We start from the raw sequence: 23,686 nt of genomic DNA, 5'->3' as shown, positions 1-23,686 counted from the left end.
TATATCATATTCATCAATGGAACTGTTTTTTTTAAATCTTACCTTGAAGATTAGAATCCGATGCTTCATCACATCGTTTTTGATTGCTGCAGTAACTAATTAAAAATTCCTATGTTAATAAAATACAGTAAGTTCTTTTATAAGGCTCATCTATAGTGTGTGATTTTTCATAAATGCAATTGAAAAAGTACATTAAAAATTGAATAGCATGTACTATGACAGCCTTTGCATGTTCTATTCAATTTAGGATGGACTTTTTCAATACCATTTACAAAAATCATACTATATAGAGAAGCTTTATAAGAATGTTTGCAATATCTAAATTAAATGCATTTTGTAAAAAGAATGCTAATAGCACAAGTCATGATGAAATTCAAATTTAATTATTATATTTAATGAAAATGCTAAAGTGGTAAAGATAATACAGCAATGCAGTCAAAGAGATGGTGAGAAGAAAAAAGGATGGGAAAAACAGAGGGAAGGGAGAGAGGGAGATGTGCTGAAAAGACATCAGCTGAAAGGAGCAAAATGTCTCGGTTAAAAAACTACAGAAAAAGAGTGAAGCAAAGGTGGGATTGTAGGGAAGGAGGGCTCAAATGTAAGTAGAAATCTCTTAAAAATGTTTAGTAAAAAATACAACTACCAGGAATACTTTACTGCTGATATGTCTTGAATCCTTATACTGAAGTGCATAGTACGTCCTCATCCAAGTTATAGTCACTCACAAGTATAATCAGGGCACTTTGGAACCACCAATTAACTACTGTATATTCTGGCATAAAAGGCACATTTTTTCCCCAAAAAAGTCTGAAAATCACCCTGCATATTATATGCTCCAGATCAGGGTTAAGGGTAGGCTTTGGGTTATGCTTTAGCAATTGTTTACTATCGTTACATCACAACTGCTTGGAAACATCGTGTCAGCAAGCAGCCGACACTCGTGCGCGTTATATACCAGAAAATATAGTACGTATGTACTTATGATTGCAGTCTCTCTCTCGTCTGACTGACCAGAAAATGGGGAGCAAAGAGCTGAATAACCCACACAATTTTAGCACCTCTGGAAATATTGTACAATACCAAACCTCCTTTTCCATTAACATTAGTTATCTTTTGCCGTGCACCAGTGAATGAGTAATGTGGGTTTGATGCTTTCTGTAATAATCAAAAGAAATTTGATTGCAGATTAAAATAATAAAATTAAGCAATTACCTTGGACATTGTTTACCTTCTTTTGATACATCCTTCTTTAGGTCTATTCCTCTGGCTTCACAGCCAAGCTTCCCAAACGTAAGTGTGTAGAAGTTGTGACTGCTCTCTTGAGTATTCATGTGGATAAATGTCAGCAGATTTCTTTGAAGATGTAACAGCCTAGCAACAACTACTAGATTGGTCAACGGATATCTGAAGATCTTAAAGGATGAATGGAAGGCAAAGTTAATTAGGATTTATTGCTCCACATTCAAATTCAGAAATCTTGCACAAAGACACTTCAGAACAATGACATATAAAGCAAATTGATTATCACATGAACCCTTCCTTTAATAATTTAGATAAATTTCAGGAACACTTTTAAAATTTTACAAAAACTTGAGTACTCATGACCAGTAACTAAATTAAATTAAATAAAAAAAAAAAATGGAAAATGACTATTAATAAAGTGCCATCATATTTTCTGTGACACAAATACATGTACAGTAATTAATAATAGTTGCATTTATAAATTATGATACATTTGAAAGCTGGGTGCATTAAATGTAATAATTTTATAATGAGTAAAAACAAGCTAATGGCCAATACATGTAATGCATGCCTGAAAGATGAATTTATAGGGAACAAGTATTCATAACATCAATGTCACCAAAAACATTATAAGAGTACAGTAAACATAAACAATAAACCTGAAGGGCTTATATAACTTTAGCAAGAAAAGAAAAAGTTTATTTATATTATTAACCTCAGAGGGATGGTAATCCAAGATAACTCAAACCAACTAGAGTGGCTTAGATCATCTCCCAGGATGTGAAACAACAGCTAATTAGTTAGTACTCCAGAAAACAATGAAACTGTTATTATCAACAAACATCAATAGATAAAAGATAAAAAATGTAAATGTTAGATTTTTATTTTTTTATTCTTAGCAATATGTACAGTACTTGAAATGTATCCCTCAAACCTCATGCGCTGTATATGCAATATTTGTACTAGCAATGTATTTTTAAATCTTGTGTACCATATTATGCAATAAAAAAAAAAAAAAAAAAAAAAAAAAAAAAAAAAAAAAAAAAAAAAAAAAAAATATGGGGTTTACCTGGAGAGGGTTTCTGGGGTCAACGCCCCTGCGGCCTGGTCTGAGACCAGGCCTCATGGTGGATCAGGGTCTGATCAACCAGGCTGTTACTGCTGGCTTCACGCAAGCTGACGTATGAACCACAGCCTGGTTGGTCAGGTACTGACTTTAGGTGCCTGTCCAGTGCCTTCTTGAAGACAGCCAGGTGTCTATTGGTAATCCCCCTTATGTATGCTGGGAGGCAACTGAACAGTCTTGGGACCCCAGACACTTATTGTGTTGTCTCTCAATGTACTCGTGGCTCCTCTGCTTTTCATCAGGGGAATGTTGCATCTCCTGCCGAGTCTTTTGCTTTCATATGGAGTGATTTTCGTGTGCAGGTTTGGTACCAATCCCTCCAGGACCTTCCAAGTGTATATTATCATGTACCTCTCTCACCTGCATTCGAGGGAAGTGTTACAAAAAACGCGATTTCTAATAAGCATAGAGATCTCCAGTGAATACTAGAAAGGACTGCCTTTCTAGCATCCAGCCTGTTACTTGGTTTTTGTGACAAGTAGTCAGTATCCTGGTCCAATTATCCATTAGAATTCAATAAGATTCAATAGTACTTCAGGATTATAACTGGTAGGCTACTAACTTAAGAAATTAAAATTTAATAAGTTTGTTAACAATTAAGCTGTCTAGGCATATATTATCAAAGTAAATTATAGTAATCAACTGAATATAATATAGGATACAAGTTCCTACACTTCTCTCGTGTACAGTAGTACAGAGCTGAAGGCTCATATCACATCTTCATGGCTTTTAGGTACCGTCTGGAACATTGTTAACATTTAATAACATAATACAAATACATATATACAAGTAAGTTTGTGTGTGTGTGTGTTTAAGTGCTCTAAGTAGTTTGCTATTTCTCGAGACTCGACTAGACTTAACCAGTGACTGACTAAAAGTCCTCACATAATCTAACTTCTTGACCAACCTGGCAATCAGAACAGCTTGCTTGAACAATAATGAGAATATTAACCCTTTCAGGGTCCAAGGCCAAAATCTGAAGTCACGCACCAGTGTCCAAGAAATTTTGAAAAAAAAAAAATTATTTTTTCTTACAGAATTAAAGAGCATATTTTTGTGAAGGTAATAAAACAAAAAAAATTAGAATCTGATCAGTACTTACCGAGATACAGTGCCAAGAAGTTTGTAGAAAATGATGTGGTGGCGGCAACATCGACGAATTCCACATACGCGTATTATATTATTTTGTTGTTTTAGTTGTTTTTTCTTTTCTTTTCCAATTTTTTTCTATTCCTACTAACATTTGGGGCCTGAGAGACCAATACTGTATATAATTGATATATATATACTCACTGTATTGAACACAATAACCGCACTAAAGTTATTATCATATTATTGTTTACCACTGTTGTTTATTACAATAAACATGCACAAATATTGTATAATACTAATGTTCTATCATATATTTACATATTTACAATCACTGGACATGGTTTTAGAACTGCTGGAGCTTGTGGAACTCCTTGAAACAAGGCACCATACACAGAGGCACCTTACATTCCTCACACATAAACCGAGTGTCTTTGCGTCTTTGTTGCCGTCGTTTTGTTTGTGCACAGACAATGCATCTCTTCTGAGCAAATTTCTTTTGAGTTGAAGGAAGCTGTATTATGAAATGATCACCTTCTCTTCTCAAACGCTTGGGTATATTGTGATGAATTCGAGGACCATGTTGTATTGCAGGTGTTGTTACCTGGTACTTCATTATGAGTTGTCTGACAACAGACAAACAAAATTCACCATACGGTGGTCTGTTACCAGTCTTTATTTGGTACATATTATATGCATTCAGCATTGAAATGTCCATGAGATGGAAGAAAAGTTTCATGTACCACTTGTAACTCTTACGAACACAGTCAACAAAACCAATCTGCATGTCACACTTGTCAACCAAGCGCATGTTTTGTGTATAATCAATCACTGTCACTGGTTTTCGAATACGTTCATTAGTCACTCGATCAACTTTGCCACTGTCTTGCATTTCATTACGGTGAATGGTTGTCAACAATGTGACATCTCGTTTGTCATGCCACCGTAATGCCATGATGTCATTGGCAGTAAACACCTGCACGTCATCACCACGAACACCTGCGTTGAGCCTGGGCATATGTTTACGATTAGAACGCACTGTGCCACACACATCTGTCTTGTTCACTCGCATGAAATCACTGAGTAATGGGCTTGTGTACCAGTTATCGGTATATAATGTATGGCCCTTACCAAGATAAGGTGCCATCATGTTTCTCACTACGTCACCTGATATACCCAATAACATCTTGGTATCTTTCAATGTTTTACTACCCGTGTATACAACAATATCCAACACCAGGCCACTGTCACAATCACAGAGTACAAACAATTTTATACCAAAGCGGTTCCTCTTGCTCGGTATATACTGCTTGAATGACAGTCTACCTTTGAACAAAATCAAAGACTCGTCAATTACAAGATTCTTGAATGGATAAAAGTATATCCTGAACTTTTGTTTGAGATACATGAAAACATTTCTAATCTTGTATAACCTGCCACTTCTGTCAGGCCTGGTTTTGTCAGAGAAGTGCAACATACGTAACAGTAAGATAAACCTGTTCACTGGTATTATTTCACTGAAGGATGGGGTACAAATTAGCCGATCTGTGGACCAGTATGCTTTTATATTATGCTTATAGACGTGAGGCATAAGCATTATTGTTGCAAAAAGCAAATACATTTCTGCAACAGTCGTCTCTTTCCACCTGTGTAGTCTTGACTGTGGTGATAAGATCGTATTTGCCATGGTGTACTGAAAATACTTATTACTTTCCCTGACAATAATTTCCATCAATGGCTGGTCAAAGAATAATTCAAAGAATTCCAGTTCATTGGCCGTGGTTCCAAGGGGACAGGTAGGTAGAATTCCACTTTGCGAGTCATCAAAGTGGTGAGGGCTGGGAACAAAATTGGGATTTTGCTGCCAATCCCAGATACGGTTTGCTGGTGGATACTGGACATCATAGGCTGGTTGTACGGGTGGTTGTGGCGGGCTGGTGGGTGACGCTCCGCTTTGTCCTTGAACTGACGAGTCAGCAGCGTGGGTTCCCGCGTGGCACAGCGAGTCACGCATGGCGGTGCCACTACCACCACCAGCCCCACTAACACCATCCACTGATGTCTGTGGCCCATCCATGCCAAGTGTAGCCACATCATCCTCACTATCACTACCTAAAACGGGTGTAGGGCCACGGGATGTACTCCGGGATGTACTCCGTCCCCTGGGCACAGCATAGGGTACACTACCCGAGCGCATGCGGCGGCGAACATACCGACGCTTCACTGGTGAATATGTTTCCTCACTATCACTACTCGAATGATCGTCGAGCGCAATAAAATCACAATCCACATCAGAATCATCGTCATTACTGAAGTCAGAGGCCAGGCCACGGGAAAATATTAGTTTTCTCTTACGTTTAGGAACACCCGACCGTGAGTCACGAGTGCCCACACCAGAGGTAGAAGGTCGAGGATCGTCGGGGTTTTCTGCACTATTATCGATATCCTGGTCATTATTTTCGGTCACTAACTTATCAAAGCCGTAGAATTCGTCTTCATTTCCACTTCCATCAGTGTCAGAACTATCAGACAGGAAGAGGAGAGTCCCAATTTTCCGGGGAGTGAGAGCTGACTTGCGACGAGACATGGTGAACAAGGGTGACTGAGCCGGCGTTCCCACAATGCTATGCAGGCGCCTAGATTTTTTGTTTATGGCGCACACCCACGGCGCAGACCCATTCTCTCATATGTAGGCCTATGAGCGCTTTCGCGCTAAATTTGACGGCGCTAGAATTTTGGCGTAGATCTACGGTTTGGACACTCACCGACCAGCCGTAGATCTACGGGACGGACCCTGAAAGGGTTAAGCCGAACAGCAATATAACAAGCAACAGCAACACAGAATCAGGAACAAGGAGATAATATAACGACACTTAGTAGGGACCATCTGCAGATCCTCCACAAAAGTCACAAAACCCCCATACTACTGAATCTAAGTTCAGCATTGGAAAATCCCCGACTGTGACAGTGCACAGATACCAGTACAATTTAGGTCAGAAGCTACAGCTCAGGACCTGAGTTTCTCAGAGTGTCTATGCGACACGCAACCTCAGTACAAAGTCGAAAATTACTAAGTCTAGACTATGTTCTGTGAGCAGAGTTACTCAGAACCAACAACAAGAAAGCGACAGAGATGTTCTTCAAACAAGGGCCCACAAGGGAAAGCTGGTGTGGGAAGTCTTGTTAGGAGAACGTCAGACAAGAGGCTGAGCAGGCCAGGAAGACTACTCCAGGCGAGGTTTGATTAACCCCCCCTGATCACGTGACTCTCCGTGGACTGCTGCTGCCTAGCAACACACAAGCCGGCAGCGTAACGAGCGGAGAGAAAACACAGTAGTTAGACAGTGTTGTCAGCTACTTAACACTCGAACTATGAGCACTGAATATATGTTACAACCTACCTAATAAATATAAGTCAAATAATAATATAAAGCAATATATTTACAATTTAGCTATTATCGCAAATATAAGCAATATAAAATTATATGAACAGGTAATATACATTATATACATTGTGACCCATTCAGGGGTCGCAATAGGAATACAGATCAAGGACCTTCAACTGTTCCCAGTAGTTTAGGTGCCTTATCGCACTTGTGTGCCGTGAAAGTTCTTTGTACACTCTCCAGGTCTGCAATGTTGCCAGCCTTGAAGGGAACCATTAGTGTACAGCAGTATTCCAGCCTAGAGAGCACAAGCGATTTGAAGAGAATTATGAGCTTGGCATCCCTAGTTTTGAAGGTTCTCATTATCCATCTTATCATTTTCCTAACGGATAAGGTAGATGCATTGTCATGATCTTCGAAGGTTAGATCCTCTGACATTATCACTCCCAGGTCCTTCACATTATTTTTCTGATCTATTGTATGGTTAAAATTTGTGGTATACCCTGACAAATTTTTAATTTCAAGTTTTCCATATCTGAGTACATGTAGTTGAAATTTCTCCTCGTTGAACTTCATATTATTTTGAGTGGCCCAATCGAAGATTTGGTTGATGTCCGCTTGGAGTCTCGCAGTGTCTTCGATGGAGGTCACTGCCATGGTGATCCGGGTGTCATCCGCAAAGGAAGACACGGAGCTATGGCTTACATTTCTATGTCAGAAATGAGGATGAGGAATAGAATGGGAGCAAGTACTGTGCCTTGTGGAACAGAGCCTTTTACCATTGCTGCCTAGGACTTTACTCTGTTTACTATTACTCTTTGTGTTCTATTTGTCAGGAAGTTGTAGATCCATCTACCAACTTTTCCCGTTATTCCCTTATCCCGCATTTTGTGCTATTACACCATGGTCACACTTGTCGAAAGCTTTTGCAAAGTCTGTGTATACTACATCTGTATTTTGTTTATCCTCTATAGCATCCAGGACCTTGCCATAGTGGTCCAGTAGCTGGGACAGGCAGGAGCGACCTGCTCTAAACTCTTGTTGCCCTGGGTTGTGTAATTGATGGGTATCTAGGTGGTTGGCTATCTTGCTTCTTAGAACCCTCTCAAAGATTTTTATGATATGGGATGTTAGTGCTCTCGGTCTGTAGTTCTTTGCAATCGCTTTACTGCCACCTTTGTGGAGTGGGGCTGTGTCAGTTATTTTTAGTGTGTGTGGGATGACCCATGTCCATGCTCCCTCTCCATAAAATGCTGAACGCACATGATAGGGGCTTCTTGCATTCTTGATGAACACGGAGTTCCACGAGTCTGGGCCTGGGGCAAAGAGCATGGGCATGTCATTAACTGCCTCTTCAAAGTCTTGTGGAGTTAGAATAATATCTGAGATTTTTGGGATGACCAAATTTTGGGTTTCATTCGTGAAGAATTCATTTGGATTGTCGACCCTTAGAGTGCGCAGTGGCTCGCTGAACACCGAGTCATATTGGGACTTTAGTATCTCACTCATTTCTTGGCTAGGACTTTAGTATCTCACTCATTTCTTGGCTATCATCTGTGTATGTCCCATCCTGCCTAAGCAGGGGCCCAATACTGGATGCCGTTTTTCCTTTTGGGTGGTAGGTGAAGTGGAATATTCAAATTGCTTGTGGAAGAAATACAAATATTTTTCCTTGAAGCCTTTTTATACACTTCTCTGAGGCTATGGGTCCCACAGTTTGGATCCCACTTATATTATAAACAAATAAAATTAAAATATTTCTTGTAAGCCATAAAAAGTGGTTAAAATAGTCATACATTCCAACTGGGTGTGTTTTAGATATTAATCTTAGTACAGTACAATATAACATATATAATTTGATAAAATTGTGGGCTCACTAAAAAGCCACTAATTATGCAATGAATTTTTGAATAATAATCAGACCTAGAAGTCAGTTCCTGATCAGCCGGGCTGTGGCTCGTACGTTGGTTTGCGTGCAGCCAGCAGCAACAGCCTGGTTGATCAGGCTCTGATCCACCAGGAGGCCTGGTCACAGACCGGGCCGCGGGGGCGTTGACCCCCGGAACTCTCTCCAGGTAAACTCCAGGTAGACCTAGTATATGATTAATGTCATTATCAGCATGACCTTATAAGAGGCTTGTGAGATTGTTAGGAGTGAATGAAGACAAGTGGCTTTCAACAGGTGTACTATTAGAGTGTAAGCAAGATAACTTTGCTAAAGGGATTCAGGGGAAACAAATTACTGTAGTTGGATCTGAGTGCTTTAGGTATGAAGGGCAGTGCCTGCACTCTGAAGATGATGTTGGGTTGCTGCAGATGTAAGATAAACCGAATTGAATGTCAGCATACTTCTGGAAAGAAGGTAGTTGTATGAATGATGATGAATGTGATTCCTTTTTTGGGTCACCCTCCCGTGCTAAACCTGAAAGGGGTCATAAAGTTCCTGGAGGAATGGGACAGACTCAGCTTTGATCCAAGGGAGAGTCGGGTCTAATTTCTTGGATAAAAAGCCCCTCATCACCATTAAGAATCTCCTTAAGGGATGCGTTATATTAAAAAATGCGTTATTGTACACTGGTGTATTTGCAACATTAGCAGACGACAGCTACTAGTGATGATGCAACTTTTAATCAATGGGTAGTAGTAATTACCACAGGAGGTCATACAGCATATGAAGAATGCGAGGCATTCAGGTTCGATGCAAAGGATATAATGAGTGGACAACAAGTCTTGTTCCTTGGATCAAGACCCCTCCCTCGAGGGTATAATTTAACAAGAGAACTCAACAAGGCCATCACAGTCGAGTTTCTTGAAAGTTGATGTACTGATGTCCCTGACAGCAGCACTTATTTTACTGACAACTTACATAGAATACCTCTGTATACTGCTGGTTATCTTTAAGTAATGTCCAGAAGATGTATAGCTTCCACAAGACTTCCTCAGCAATAGAATATCAACGAGAAACACATTACCTGACGTGACCAGACCAAGACCAACCTTCATCAGCTGGCGGGGGATACAACGCTAACTCTCTAATATATTTATTATTTTAATGAATGACTATGTAATTGGAAAAGGACTCGCAAGTTTAATTTTATTATCATTTATTACAGCTTATAAAACCTCATAATACAAAGTACTTATCCATATAAGTAAACAATGTGCCGTGTTTAAAAGGCCTAAAAGCTATTTACCCAAGATTCGAAATCAATAGAATAAGTAAGTTTATTTAGGTACAGGTAGCTACACTGCACCGATTAAGGCAAGAATTAATTAACATGATTAGTCATCACAAACGGGACTTATGGAAATGGCTAGTTCTTCAAGCTAATAAGTACAAACGTGAACCAGCAAAATTTTGGAGTAAGATCCGACAACTTTTAGGGGCAAAGCACAAGGCTCCTAACTACCTAGTTCATACCTTCACTGATGAGGATGATGAAGATGTTGAAATTAAACTTGACGATCCACAGGACCAGGCTAATTTGATGGGTGATGTATGGGAGAAAATTCTCTCCCACAATAACAGTCGTCAATTTAACAATAATCATTATCAGTTGGTAAATGAATGGAGAGATGAGAACTTGGATGATCTACAACCACTACTTTCCATCGATACTTCAACTCTTGAAGATACCCACCCGCTTACTAGACCTATTACATTACTAGAGATGAGTCAGGTTATTGGAAGAATGCGCAATAGAGCCCCTGGCCTCTCTGGAATAACAATGAAACAAATAAAGTTCCTCCCCAGAAATTGTAAACAGTCTTTGGTAAATATCTTTAATGCCATCTTGGCCTCAGGACATTTTCCAGTGGTTTTTAAGACTGCTAGGATGATCTTTCTAGGTAAGCCCAATAAAGACATTTACCAACCTGGGAACTATAGACCTATATCTTTACTTGAAGTCACTGGAAAGGTTCTTGAGAAGGTCATTTCCAACAGATTGAACTACTATATGGAGTTTAATCACTTTTTTACTGAAAAACAATTTGGCTTTAGAACACATAGAGGTACCAATCATGCAATGAATGTTATTTTCGATACTGTAGTAAGTCTAAAGCATCAGGGGAATCTTGCCTTAATTGCCACCAGAGATGTTCATAAAGCTTTTGATAGCTTATGGCATGATGGCCTTATATACAAACTCATTGACCTACCAGACCATAACTGGACTTTTCTCAGAGTAATATATAATTTCTTAACTCAAAGAAAAATCATTCCCACCTTTCATGGCAGGTCGGCAGAGCCTTTTATACCGACAGCTGGTGTCCCACAAGGTTCTTGTCTCAGTCCACTTCTGTTCAACATTTATGTGAATGACCTTCCTCAACCAGAGTTTAATGATACAATTGTGACACAGTTTGCAGATGATGTTATTCATGTCGTCTCATCAACTCCGGTAACAGGAAAATACAAGTATGAGAGAGTCATAGAAAAAATGAATACTGAACTTCGTCGAACATCTAATTGGGAAAAGAAATGGAGAATTACGACTAATCCTGACAAGGTCCTTGTTAGCACGATAGGATGTTTTGCATCAACAATTGAAGATAAAGGGGGTATCTCCATCAGAGGTACACCTGTAGCCATTAGAAACCCTAACAAGATCTTGGGATATGACATAGACAGGCTGCTCCACTCAACATCTCATGTAACTAAAAAGATCAACATAGCCAAAACCGGTCTTAGCAGTCTTTCGATTCAATCAAGCCCCTCAACATGTCAAAAAACATCTGTATAAAATGATAATAAGACCAATACTCGAATACCCTTGTGTCCCAATGTCATTAACAAAAAAGACCAATATGCTACGGTTACAAAGGGTCCAGAATAGAGCTCTTCGCTTCGTTACCGATACTAGGAGGAGAGACAGAGTTAAAATGGCAGATTTACACATACAACAAGATATTACTGCCATAAATGTACGCCTCGACACTCTAAATAAGAAACAACTCTATTCAATGCAAGAACTATACATGCCAGATAGAGAACATCCTATACAAGGGGTAAATACCACGGATTATATAATCAATACTCCTCCTCACAGGACTCAAAGAATGACTCTCCCACAGAGGGTCCGTCGTTTTATCCATAAAGATGATTACCATCGACCCATGACATTGAGCAACCTCCCTGATGAAGAAGATTGGGTAGCACCAGAACCCTTCTATGTATACTAAGAAAATCATCGCCCCCAATTAGGGAGACATCTTATATAACAATCTAATGAAAAAATTATGCTATTTACCATGGCTGGACACCACCTGTAAGAAGCCATTGTCGCGTAATTCCATAAACTGGCCAGAAAATTATTGCCTTCATTGTCGCATAAATATCCGTTGTGCAATCGCAAAAAAAAAAAAAAAACAAAAAAAAAAAAAAAAAAAAAAAATGCAACTTGTATAATTACTACAGCCAGCAGTAACAGCCTGGTTGATCAGGCGCTGATCCACCAGGAGGCCTGGTCACAGACCGGGCCGCGGGGGCGTTGACCCCCGGAACTCTCTCCAGGTAAACTCCAGGTAAACTACCAATTCAGAGTCATGTACTTATATATGTTATAACTATGTGACTCTGATGGGTTAGTATTATACCTCTTAAAGAATATCTTATCATTTCACATACACTTTTTAAATTACACCAAAGTGGTTGGGCCACTTACCTTTTATATCCTACCTCTCTCCCCCCTCCCACCCTTTTCCAATATTTCCATCCTTACCCATCCTTCTTCCTTACCCATCTTACCAAAGCTCTGGTCATCATCATCAGAAGAAGGTACAGGTGCACATAAATACAATTATCATAAATAGAGAGGTGCATATCTATCAGTATATTTACACTGACACTTTACTTTAATACTTATTTTAGGAATTAATCCTTCGCAAACCAAGGGATTTCTATAAGTATGCCAAAAATGTGAACTATTTCTATATTTTTTTAACTATAGATAAAAAGATTTATTATTATAGTAGCGCTGTATGAACCTACAAGAGTAGGTTCAGTGTTTCTTTTTTTATTATAATAATAAAATTATTATTATAGTAACTGTGGAAAATTACATTTAGCTGAATGTATCATTATATACATAACAGTAAATGAACAAAGATAATTATTATTTATCAGTTAGACAAGTAGGAATTTGGGACATCTAGGTCGCAAAAAATGTCCTCCTTCGATACCTACCACTGTCATATCCACAAGTTGCTCTGGACCTATTAATTATAAATGAAAAATACATCACCAGGAATGCTGGTAAATATATAAATTTGTGGACTGTATATTAAATTAATAAAGAATGATTATATATAAACACATTTACATAACAGAAGGAGAATATCTTAAAAACTCACCAATTTGACTGGAGATTAAGGTGTATCATACTCAGAAAACCCCCTGTCTACATTCATGATAATAATACTGGCTAGAACTATAAACATAATATAGACATGACTTAGCTGGGGTTCCTGGAGCTGTCTTGTCCAGTTGCCTGATATCTCAAGTTATGCAGGAATGCACATCCACCAATTTCGTCTCCTATTTGAGAGGTGTCAACACAATTTTAACCTCTAGAGCATGAAAAATTCTTCCCATTACACCAACGTTTGTATCCAATTCAAAAAACCAAAATGGCGACTGTCCCTTCACCCCAGGCTCAGTTTCCCATTTTCTATGACATAAATGTTATTAAATACAGTATGGCCATCTATATACATATAAATACTGAATTTCTGGAAAATATATACAGTATTTTCCACACTGCGGCCGGGCGGAGTTCGTTGCTAAACGACTCAAATTGCTCATTTGGCAATGGTGGAGGACCTGGGTACATATAGGATCTGGCATCCACACGGCGACATATTACACAAGATTTAATCACCCTTTCTACACACTGCCGTCCTTGTGGAATCCAGAAAGTTTCCCTAATACAATTTAAGGTATCTTGTACCTTACCATGCATTACATTTTTATGGGCATTTAGAACAATTAAATTTGTTAGATGATGAGTTTTGGGCAGTAAGATAGGGTGTTTAGCATAATCATCCAATTCAGCATTTTGTAACCTACCTCTGCACCTAATTACATTGTTCTCTAAATACAACCCCAATTTCTCTATTATAGAACCTTTCACAATTTTTCTTTCCATCATCACTTTAATCTCATTTCCACAGATTTCCTCCTGTACCCTCTTTATCCAATATTCAAGAGGATGTGAAAACTTATATGATATATTCATCTTGTTTAGAAATTTAAACACCAACTTAGTTACATTTATTAGTTTGGGTAAAGAAGAATACCTTGTTATATCAATGGCTAAGGCAGGACAAACTATTGGAGCAGTGGTCACAGTAATTTCAACAGGAGCAATATACGCCTTTTGTACAGGCGAATTAGCTTTATTTACCAACCAACTCGGTCCTTTAAACCATGATACAGCATTTACAAATTTAGCATAAGGTAAACCTCGAGACAAGAAATCAGCTGGATTCTCCTCACCAGGTATATGATTAAATGTTAACATATGCTGACCCAAACTATTATACTTCTCTTGCATCTGACTAATTTCAGCGACTCTGTTTTGTATGTACACAATTTTACTGTTTCCATTACGAATCCATTGTAAGGATACCTCATTATCAGACCAAATTACAGTGTCGCTAATATTTATCTGATGCAACTTATTTCTTATATAATTAGCTAACTTGACACCTACATAAATGGCTGTTAATTCCAACTGAGGCAAGGTACATGATTTAATTGGAGACACTTTAGCCTTAGACATAACAAGAGAAATAACACTATTACATTGAAGGTAAGCAACTGCTCCGTATGCCAATTTTGAAGCATCACAAAAAATGTGGAGTACATTTTTCCCATTTGGATTGGCCACCTGGCGTGGGAACTCCAACATTGGAATTTTCTCATAATCACCAATTAATTCATCCCACCTGTTAATGAATTCCTCAATTAGAATTTCATCCCAAACACATTTAAGTTTCCATGCTTCCTGAATTAATAATTTCCCTCTTATAGTAAGGGGTGACACTAAACCTAGTGGATCAAAACATTTGGAAACTTCAGCAAGCAAAACTCTCTTAGTTAATTTATTGGGCATACTGTAATCATTAGGTTTTAACATTAACAAATCTCTCTCAGTATCCCAAGTTAAACCCAATACATTACTACATTTTGGTACTTCATCTCCAGGGAAATCTTTACTTATTTTGTCCTTTAATTTGGACGAATTGCTATTCCATTCCCTCAGAGGCATATTTGCACTTTGCATTATTTTATTAGCCTCTCCATAAGTCATTAACAGTTCCTCTTCAGTTGACGTCACACCCAGGAAATTGTCCACATAAAATTGTTTGCTCATTACTTTACTCAATGGACTTCCCATAAGTTTAAGGTGTGCATTTATCGTCGCTTGAAGTAGGAACGGACTGGATGAAGCACCAAACAATACGCTCCTAAAGCGAAAGGTTTTCAGAGTGATAAGTGGGCCACTAGGAGTCTCAGGTCATAAGAAGCGGGTACAATCCCGGTCAGCCTCTTGTAAACCCACTCTTAGGAAAGCTTTACTTATATCAGCCGTAAAGGCATAATTCTTTACTCTGAAATTTAATAAGATATCTCCTAATTTTTCCGTCAATGACGGACCTGTCATCAAACAGTCATTTAAACTAGGTACATTTTTGTTACTCCTGGCACTACAATTAAACACAATCCTCAAAGGAGTGGTCTTAGAATCCTTCTTCACTCCGTGATGTGGCAAATAGTGACCATAAATTTTGGTTTGCTCAGGAGGTACGTCTTCTATAAATTTATTAATTAACTGCTCATCAATTATATCATTATAGGCAGTTAACAATTCTGGTGTCTTACTCAGTTCGCAGAGCTGAGCCTTTAACTGTCCATATGCCATTCTGTAATTAGTGGGCAATTCTGGATGGTTCAGTCTCCACGGAAGTCGTACCCAGTATTGTCCAGATTCAAATTTTACATCTCTCAGGTATTGCTCCTGAGTAAAAGAATCGTCTGGACTTTCTTCATTTACATTTATTCCAGTGCTGTCTAATTCCCACAATTTATGCACTGGCTCAACACCATCCTCTATGGAAGAATTATACTGGGGTACGATTTCATGAGTAAGACACACAGTTATGGTATTTGTAGTTTCCTCTAGTCATGAATTATTATTACGAGGAATCCTACCATACATTACATGGCCTCCTGCAGTCTTCAAAAGGGTGACACCACATTTCTTTACCATACCCTTTACAAAGGAGGCATAATAGTCACTACCTATCAAAATATTTATTGGGCCCGCAGAATCATCACTTACACCAGAAGGTGCTAAATTTACATTATGCGAGTCTTTCTGTAGCTTTACTAAGCCCTACTGTAGATATTTTCTCTGGAAGTCTATCTACAATTACTGCATTAACACGTTTTTTCTCATTGCCCAACCTGACAGTTACATAAACAGTGTCATACAATTCAGCCCTTTTATCCGAGAGAAAACCAGATAATTTTAAAGTTGTGGGATCTCCCATCTGTACTTTCATACCATCAAGACATTTACGTTTTATGAAAGTACGCTGGGATCCCTGGTCCAATAATGCATTTACATTTTTTTATTTATGCCTTTTATCATCAATTTTTACCTGCAACACAGGTAAGGCTACTTCAGCAAAACCATCATTATTAACATTAGCAGCAATTTTTACATTAGCTACTGTTGTGTCAGGATTGTCAACATGACACCCGAATCTGCATGACAGTGTCTTCCATTGCAGACACTGCAAGGCTCCAGGCGGACATCAACCAAATCTTTCAGTGGGCTGCAGAAAACAATATGAAGTTCAACGATGAGAAATTTCAATTACTCAGATATGGTAAACATGAGGAAATTAAATCTTCATCAGAGTACAAAACAAATTCTGGCCACAAAATAGAGCGAAACACCAACGTCAAAGACCTGGGAGTGATCATGTCGGAGGATCTCACCTTCAAAGACCATAACATTGTATCAATCGCATCTGCTAGAAAAATGACAGGATGGATAATGAGAACCTTCAAAACTAGGGAGGCTAAGCCCATGATGACACTCTTCAGGTCACTTGTTCTATCTAGGCTGGAATATTGCTGCACACTAACAGCACCTTTCAAGGCAGGTGAAATTGCCGACCTAGAAAATGTACAGAGAACTTTCACGGCACGCATAACGGAGATAAAACACCTCAATTACTGGGAGCGCTTGAGGTTCCTAAACCTGTATTCCCTGGAACGCAGGCGGGAGAGATACATGATTATATACACCTGGAAAATCCTAGAGGGACTAGTACCGAACTTGCACACGAAAATCACTCACTACGAAAGCAAAAGACTTGGCAGACGATGCACCATCCCCCCAATGAAAAGCAGGGGTGTCACTAGCACGTTAAGAGACCATACAATAAGTGTCAGGGGCCCGAGACTGTTCAACTGCCTCCCAGCACACATAAGGGGGATTACCAACAGACCCCTGGCAGTCTTCAAGCTGGCACTGGACAAGCACCTAAAGTCAGTTCCTGATCAGCCGGGCTGTGGCTCGTACGTTGGTTTGCGTGCAGCCAGCAGCAACAGCCTGGTTGATCAGGCTCTGATCCACCAGGAGGCCTGGTCACAGACCGGGCCGCGGGGGCATTGACCCCCGAAACTCTCTCCAGGTAAACTCCAGGTAATATGTGCCGTGAAGGTTTTCTGTATATTCTCAAGGTCTGTAGTTTTGTCTGCCTCGAAAGGGGCCGTTTGTGTACAGCAATATTCTAGACCAGAGGGAACAAGCGATTTCAGGAGAATCATCATGGGCTTGGCGTCTCTAGTTTTGAAGGTTCTCATTATCCATCCTATAATTTTCCTAGCAGATGTGGTTGATACATTGTTGTGATCTTTTAAAGTGAGATTCTCTGACATTATCATTCCCAGGTCCTTCACATTAGTTTTTTGCTCTGTTGTGTGATTGAAATTTGAAGATTGAGACACTTATGCAGCATATGAGAATCTTTATTCAGGAAACTTTTCGCCACACAGTGGCTTCATCAGTCCAATACTGATGAAGCCACTGTGTGGCGAAACGTTTCCTGAATAAAGATTCCCATATGCTGCATAAGTGTCTCAATCTTCAACTTGTCGGTTTTTCAAACCATTCATCACATGATTAAAATTTGTTTTATACTCCGGTTCAGTTTTATTTCCTCGAGTTTTCTTCATTAAACTTTACATGTTTTCTGTGGCCCATTTAAAGATTTGGTTGATGTCTGCTTAAAGGTTTGCGGTGTCTTCGATGGATGACACTGTCATGCAAATTCGGGTAGCATCAGCAAAGGAGGACAAGGTGCTGTGGCTTACATCTGTTGAGAAATGGTATTACCAGCTAAGTTTAAAGAGTTTGTACTTAACTTAGAAAGACAGCTCATCGCCTGCACAGCCGCCCCTGCAGACGAGGTCTTGAGAAGCTGTCAAAGTCATCTCTCAACGGGCTGTAAATGAGTTATAATTTGTAAGATTATAAATTACCCCTAGGGGGTGTTATGTCAGCATATTTCATTCACTGATTGCTGACAAACTTACTTGTGTGGACTCAAAAGTCCGCCCCTTACTGCCGACTATAGGTTGATTACAAACTCCTTGCGACTCAAGAACTGCGCAGTCCCCCGTACTACAAGAAATTCGTAACCTACCTTGCTCTTGTAGCGTGAGCTATGGTGTTCTTCACACCTTTGACAGATATCGGTGACTTGATAGAAGCTGAAGTGTCCTTGGATGTCCACGTCTTCCATAGTCTAGGAATACGCACACTGGTACACTATGTTCCACAAGATTTGTCTTTATTGTTCACAATCTTATCACTAAAGAAGCTGATCACACTTCTCTTAAGTGTTTATTGTGTTTTATGAGACACTTTGTTCACACTAACGCACAGATCGTTCTTTGTTGGTTATCCTGGCGTCAGTGTCACTCTCAGTAGAGTCAAAAGTAATCTGAAGACGCCACAGCACCCCACGCCGTTACTCCCCTATCACAAAGGAAAAGCTGACCTAGTACTTTTGCTTCCTTGCCACTTCCTCGATGAAGCAAAGCAGAATGTTTAAATCTTGCTGTCTTAAGAATAGACAACAATGTCCACTATCTTTACTATGGTAATAAAGTGGGAGCAGGATTTTCCTTAATTGTCCTGCTAAGGTAAGAGATGAACTGTCTTTTATTGAGCTACACTTTGCAACACAGGACCGCACGGAGCGTCGAGCCACGTCACATACTGGTACTGCATCTGGGGTCAATTACTCGCTGTAGCAGTAAACAAGATATTTGCCCCTTCTGAGAGGGCTGGGCCCCTCAGGGCTGAAAGGGGCTGAAGGGGGCTGATACCCCCCTCCTGGAGAAAATTTCTCCACAACATCTATGTTTTGTCAGGTATGAGGACGAGGAAAATGATGGCTGCGGGTACTGTACCTTATTAGAAGATAAGATAAGATTTCGTTCGGATTTTTAACTCCGGAGGGTTAGCCATCCAGGATAACCTAAGAAAGTCGCTGCGTCATCGAGGACTGTCTTAACTTATTTCCATTGGGGTCCTCAATCTTGTCCCCCAGGATGCGACCCACACCAGTCGACTAACACCAGGTACCTATTTGGTGCTAGGTAAACAGGAAACGCGTCGAAATGTTTCTACCCCGCCGGGAATCGAACTATGGAAAATTTTTTAGGGTGCTTACCTGTATGTACCTCAACATTATATACATACCAGTAATCTCATTGGGAGACAATCATATTGTTTACCGTAGTCACCCCGTGTAGACATGTGAGAAAACTTAACCACCCCTGGTCGCACCAAGTGGTCCCCTCGACCTCACAATCTTATCCATATCTATCCGAGACCAGTATGGATTGGGTAGCACCCACAAGTACGGTGCTACTAATTAATTGTGGACTGTATAGATTATATTAGTTTAACTGAATGAAGGGGGGGGGGGGGGTAGGACACACATGGATACATCCGTCAAGGAAAACATTTGTACATAATCCCACTACTTACCAGATGTTCTCTGGTGGTCACTTGATGTAGCTGGATCACTCGTAACCTATCTAATTATAACATACCACTACTGGCCAGTCTAAGGTTGCTATAACTAGAAGGGTTACTTAACTGTGGGTGATTGATATTCCTCATTTCTTGATTCACCATCTCATTTTCGATGTCCTGCTACACCGACACGATTCTCATTCCAGCAGGACGAGGTATCCGCTGGTTTGTCCTGCTTTAGACGTCGTGACTCAAGGAGTTTCCCTTTCCTCGTCTCGTTAACAACGAGGTCTAGCGTGTTCACTCGGAGCAAACGACTTATTTCACTTCACATATTCTCTTAACTTAGCGTTATTATCATTAATTACATTACAATTCACAAGCCGATTTAACGTCTCATAACTATTATACAAATTAGAGGTCACTCCATTAAGATCTGAGACCGATGAGTGATGATTAATCCAAGGGTAATTTTCCCCAGGACACAGTCCATTGTGGCGCGTCAGTCACCCGCTCCTTCTCTTATCACACTTTTACCACTCTATTACTGTGGTCCCGTAAATCCCGTTCCCTCACTCTCCACCAGGAACAATTACGACACTTCTTATTATGAAATGAGGCCTATATTAATCCTTAGGCCACCGTGAACGTCAATTTCGTGGTTCCATGTTTTCTCAGCTTCCTCACCACCATTCAAAACAATACGCGCCCTCCCCCCCGCACATCCGCGCATGCGCAAAGGGAACTCTTGGTTCTACTCTTATTTTCAAATACATTTTTGACCCATATAGACACATTAAACACCTATTAGGCACTATAGTTTCGGAAAATCAAAAAATTTTCCACACTGCGGCCGGGCGGAGGTCGTTGCTAGACGACTTACATAATGTGGAGTACAATTTTTCCCATCTTCACTGGCCACCCATATTTATTGAACTCTCAAAATGGACTAATTGGTGTTCCATTCTCTCAGGGGCATAAGCCTATGCTCCCTGGATTAAGTTATTGGGCATACTGGAATTTTGAGACTTTACCAATAACAAGTCTCTCAGTATCCCAAGTCAGCCCCAGCACATTACTGCATATAGGCACCAACTCCATGGCCATCCATATTTATTGAACCCTCAAAATGGACTAATTGGTGTTCCATTCTCTCAGGGGCATAAGCCTATGCTCCCTGGATTAAGTTATTGGGCATACTGGAATTTTGAGACTTTACCAATAACAAGTCTCTCAGTATCCCAAGTCAGCCCCAGCACATTACTGCATATAGGCACCAACTCCATGGCCATCCATATTTATTGAACCCTCAAAATGGACTAATTAGTGTTCCATTCTCTCAGGGGCATAAGCCTATGCTCCCTGGATTAATTTATTGGGCATACTGGAATTTTGAGACTTTAACAATAACAAGTCTCTCAGTATCCCAAGTCAGCCCCAGCACATTACTGCATATAGGCACCAACTCCATGGCCATCCATATTTATTGAACCCTCAAAATGGACTAATTAGTGTTCCATTCTCTCAGGGGCATAAGCCTATGCTCCCTGGATTAATTTATTGGGCATACTGGAATTTTGAGACTTTAACAATAACAAGTCTCTCAGTATCCCAAGTCAGCCCCAGCACATTACTGCATATAGGCACCAACTCCATGGCCATCTATATTTATTGATCCCTCAAAATGGACTAATTAGTGTTCCATTCTCTCAGGGGCATAAGCCTATGCTCCCTGGATTAATTTATTGGGCATACTGGAATTTTGAGACTTTAACAATAACAAGTCTCTCAGTATCCCAAGTCAGTCCCAGCACATTTCTTCATTATTTCATTAACCCCTTCACATATCCTCATTAGTTCCTCTTCAGTTGACGTCACACCCGGAAATTGTCCACATAAGATTATTTACCCAATTACTTCGCTCAGTGGACCGCCTGTGCATTTAAGGTGTGCATTTATCGTCGCCTGAAGTAAGAACAATTTATTATTTAACTGCTTATTAATTATATCATTATAAGCAGTCAACAATTTTGGTGTCTTGCTCAGTTCGCAGAGCTGGGCCCTTTAACTGTCCATACGCCATCCTATAATTAGTAGGTAATTCTGGACGGTCAAGCTTCCACGGAAGTCGCACCCAGTAATGTCCAGATTCACATTTAACATCCTTCAGGTATTGTTCCTGAGTAAAGGAATCATTTGGACTTTCCTCATTTACATTAATCCCTATGCTGTCCAGCTCCCACAAATTAGACTGGTTCAACATCATTCTCGATAGAAGAATACTTGTACTGGGTTGACCTTTCATGAGTAAGACACCGTGACCGTATTCACTACTTCCTCTAGTCATTATTACTAGGCGGTAGTCTGCCATATATTACATGGCCCGTACCAGTGTTGAGGAGAGTGACGCCGTATGGTTTTGGATTTATGCCCTTTATCCTGAATTTTTACATCCAACACCGTCAAGGCTACCTCAGCTAGGCCATCATTATTGCCATTAGCTGCAACCTTTACATCAGTCACTGTAGTGTCAGGGTTATTAACATTATCATTATTGTCACCATTATTATAAGAATCACATACAACCCTGCACATAACTGTATGGTGCTTTCCCTTGTTGCATTGATAGCAACTGTTCAATTTGGTATGACAATCCTTTACATTATGATTGTCTAGACATCTGATAAATCTGTCAAGTTCTTTCATTCTTTCCACTTTAATATCCCATGAATTACAGGCATTACAATTTTTAGTGAAATGAGTACCCTGGCAGAAGAGGCAGTCTCTCTTTTCCTTGCCTGACCTCTTATTAACTGGGTTACACTTACTGAGGTACTTATTCCTCTTACCTTGATGTGAGGAACCACTATTACTGATTCCTGACTTGATATGTGCCTATTTAACTCTTAACTATGATTATTACCACTGGGATTATTTTTCCCTTTTGAGGCTTGACAGATACTTCAGAGTCATTATGTGTTATATCCTTAGAACTGTTTGGCTGACTGGTCTGCAATTGAACAATTAATTCCTGCCGACCTAGTCTGATTTCCTCCAGACCGTACTATGGAGGTTTTGGCAAACACACCCTTTGCATTAATAGGTTGATCAACTGCCTGGCTTACACCCTTTAATTTATTCAAAGCCTTACTTTTACAAGACAGTTTTTCTTCCAATTCGTAATGTTGATTAATTAAAACATTCATTTCCATTCCATCTGCACAATTCTCTAGCAGATCTCTTTCACAGTCTTTAAACCACAATTTGTACCAATCAAATCTACTCTCTAAAGCATCTAAATATAACTTTAATTCATTAGGGTTCACGGTTCTTTGATTCACTAAATCAAATGCCTTCGTCACATGGCTTTTAATAGCCTGTAATGATGCTTTCATTACTCTAAAATTCACGGACTTGTCAGCCACATTAACTCCATTAGATCCAGTCATGGTTAGAGAATTATTAATCACTGATTATACAACTTAAGTAGGCGCCTTATAAGAGTAATTCTTGCACTTTACTCTTGTATAAATCCTAGCCACACATGTGCTAGCAATTAATTGGGCTAATTGTCATCCATCACACGATCGATTAAACTTGTGCACCCTACACCCACTTCCTTCAATCAGTCACTTAATTATTAAGTAATTAATTCAATTAATTTTTTCACTGATTGCATCCGTTTTCGAAGGACCAACGGGCAGATATGGAAAATTTTCTAGGGTGCTTACCTGTATGTACCTCAACATTATATACATACCAGTAATCTCATT

At 39.6% G+C, this 23,686-nt stretch overlaps 1 protein-coding gene across 7 annotated transcripts in view; it reads right to left on the bottom strand.

Moving 5' to 3' along the window:
* Window positions 1-9,942, bottom strand: part of LOC128695833 (putative uncharacterized transposon-derived protein F52C9.6) — a 66,802-nt gene extending 56,860 nt beyond the window's left edge. For 2 of the 7 annotated variants that reach the window (XR_011393022.1, XM_070092850.1), the window contains exons 1-3: window positions 9,841-9,938; window positions 1,229-1,412; window positions 43-95 (exon numbers count right to left, since the gene is read on the bottom strand). Coding sequence is in view for 6 of the 7 variants with exons in the window: in XM_070092850.1 (XP_069948951.1) it covers window positions 43-95; window positions 1,229-1,412; window positions 9,841-9,846 (243 nt within the window). In the remaining variant the exon portion in view is untranslated. Of the gene's footprint in view, window positions 1-42; window positions 96-1,212; window positions 1,413-9,709 lie in introns of those variants that run through there. The other 5 variants (XM_070092855.1, XM_070092854.1, XM_070092853.1 and 2 more) reach the window with 5 other exon arrangements.
* Window positions 9,943-23,686: the final 13,744 nt, after the last annotated feature.

This window comes from Cherax quadricarinatus, chromosome 41, assembly GCF_038502225.1.
Source record: "Cherax quadricarinatus isolate ZL_2023a chromosome 41, ASM3850222v1, whole genome shotgun sequence".
NCBI lineage: Eukaryota > Metazoa > Arthropoda > Malacostraca > Decapoda > Parastacidae > Cherax > Cherax quadricarinatus.
This window is presented reverse-complemented; position numbering and strand designations above follow the sequence as displayed.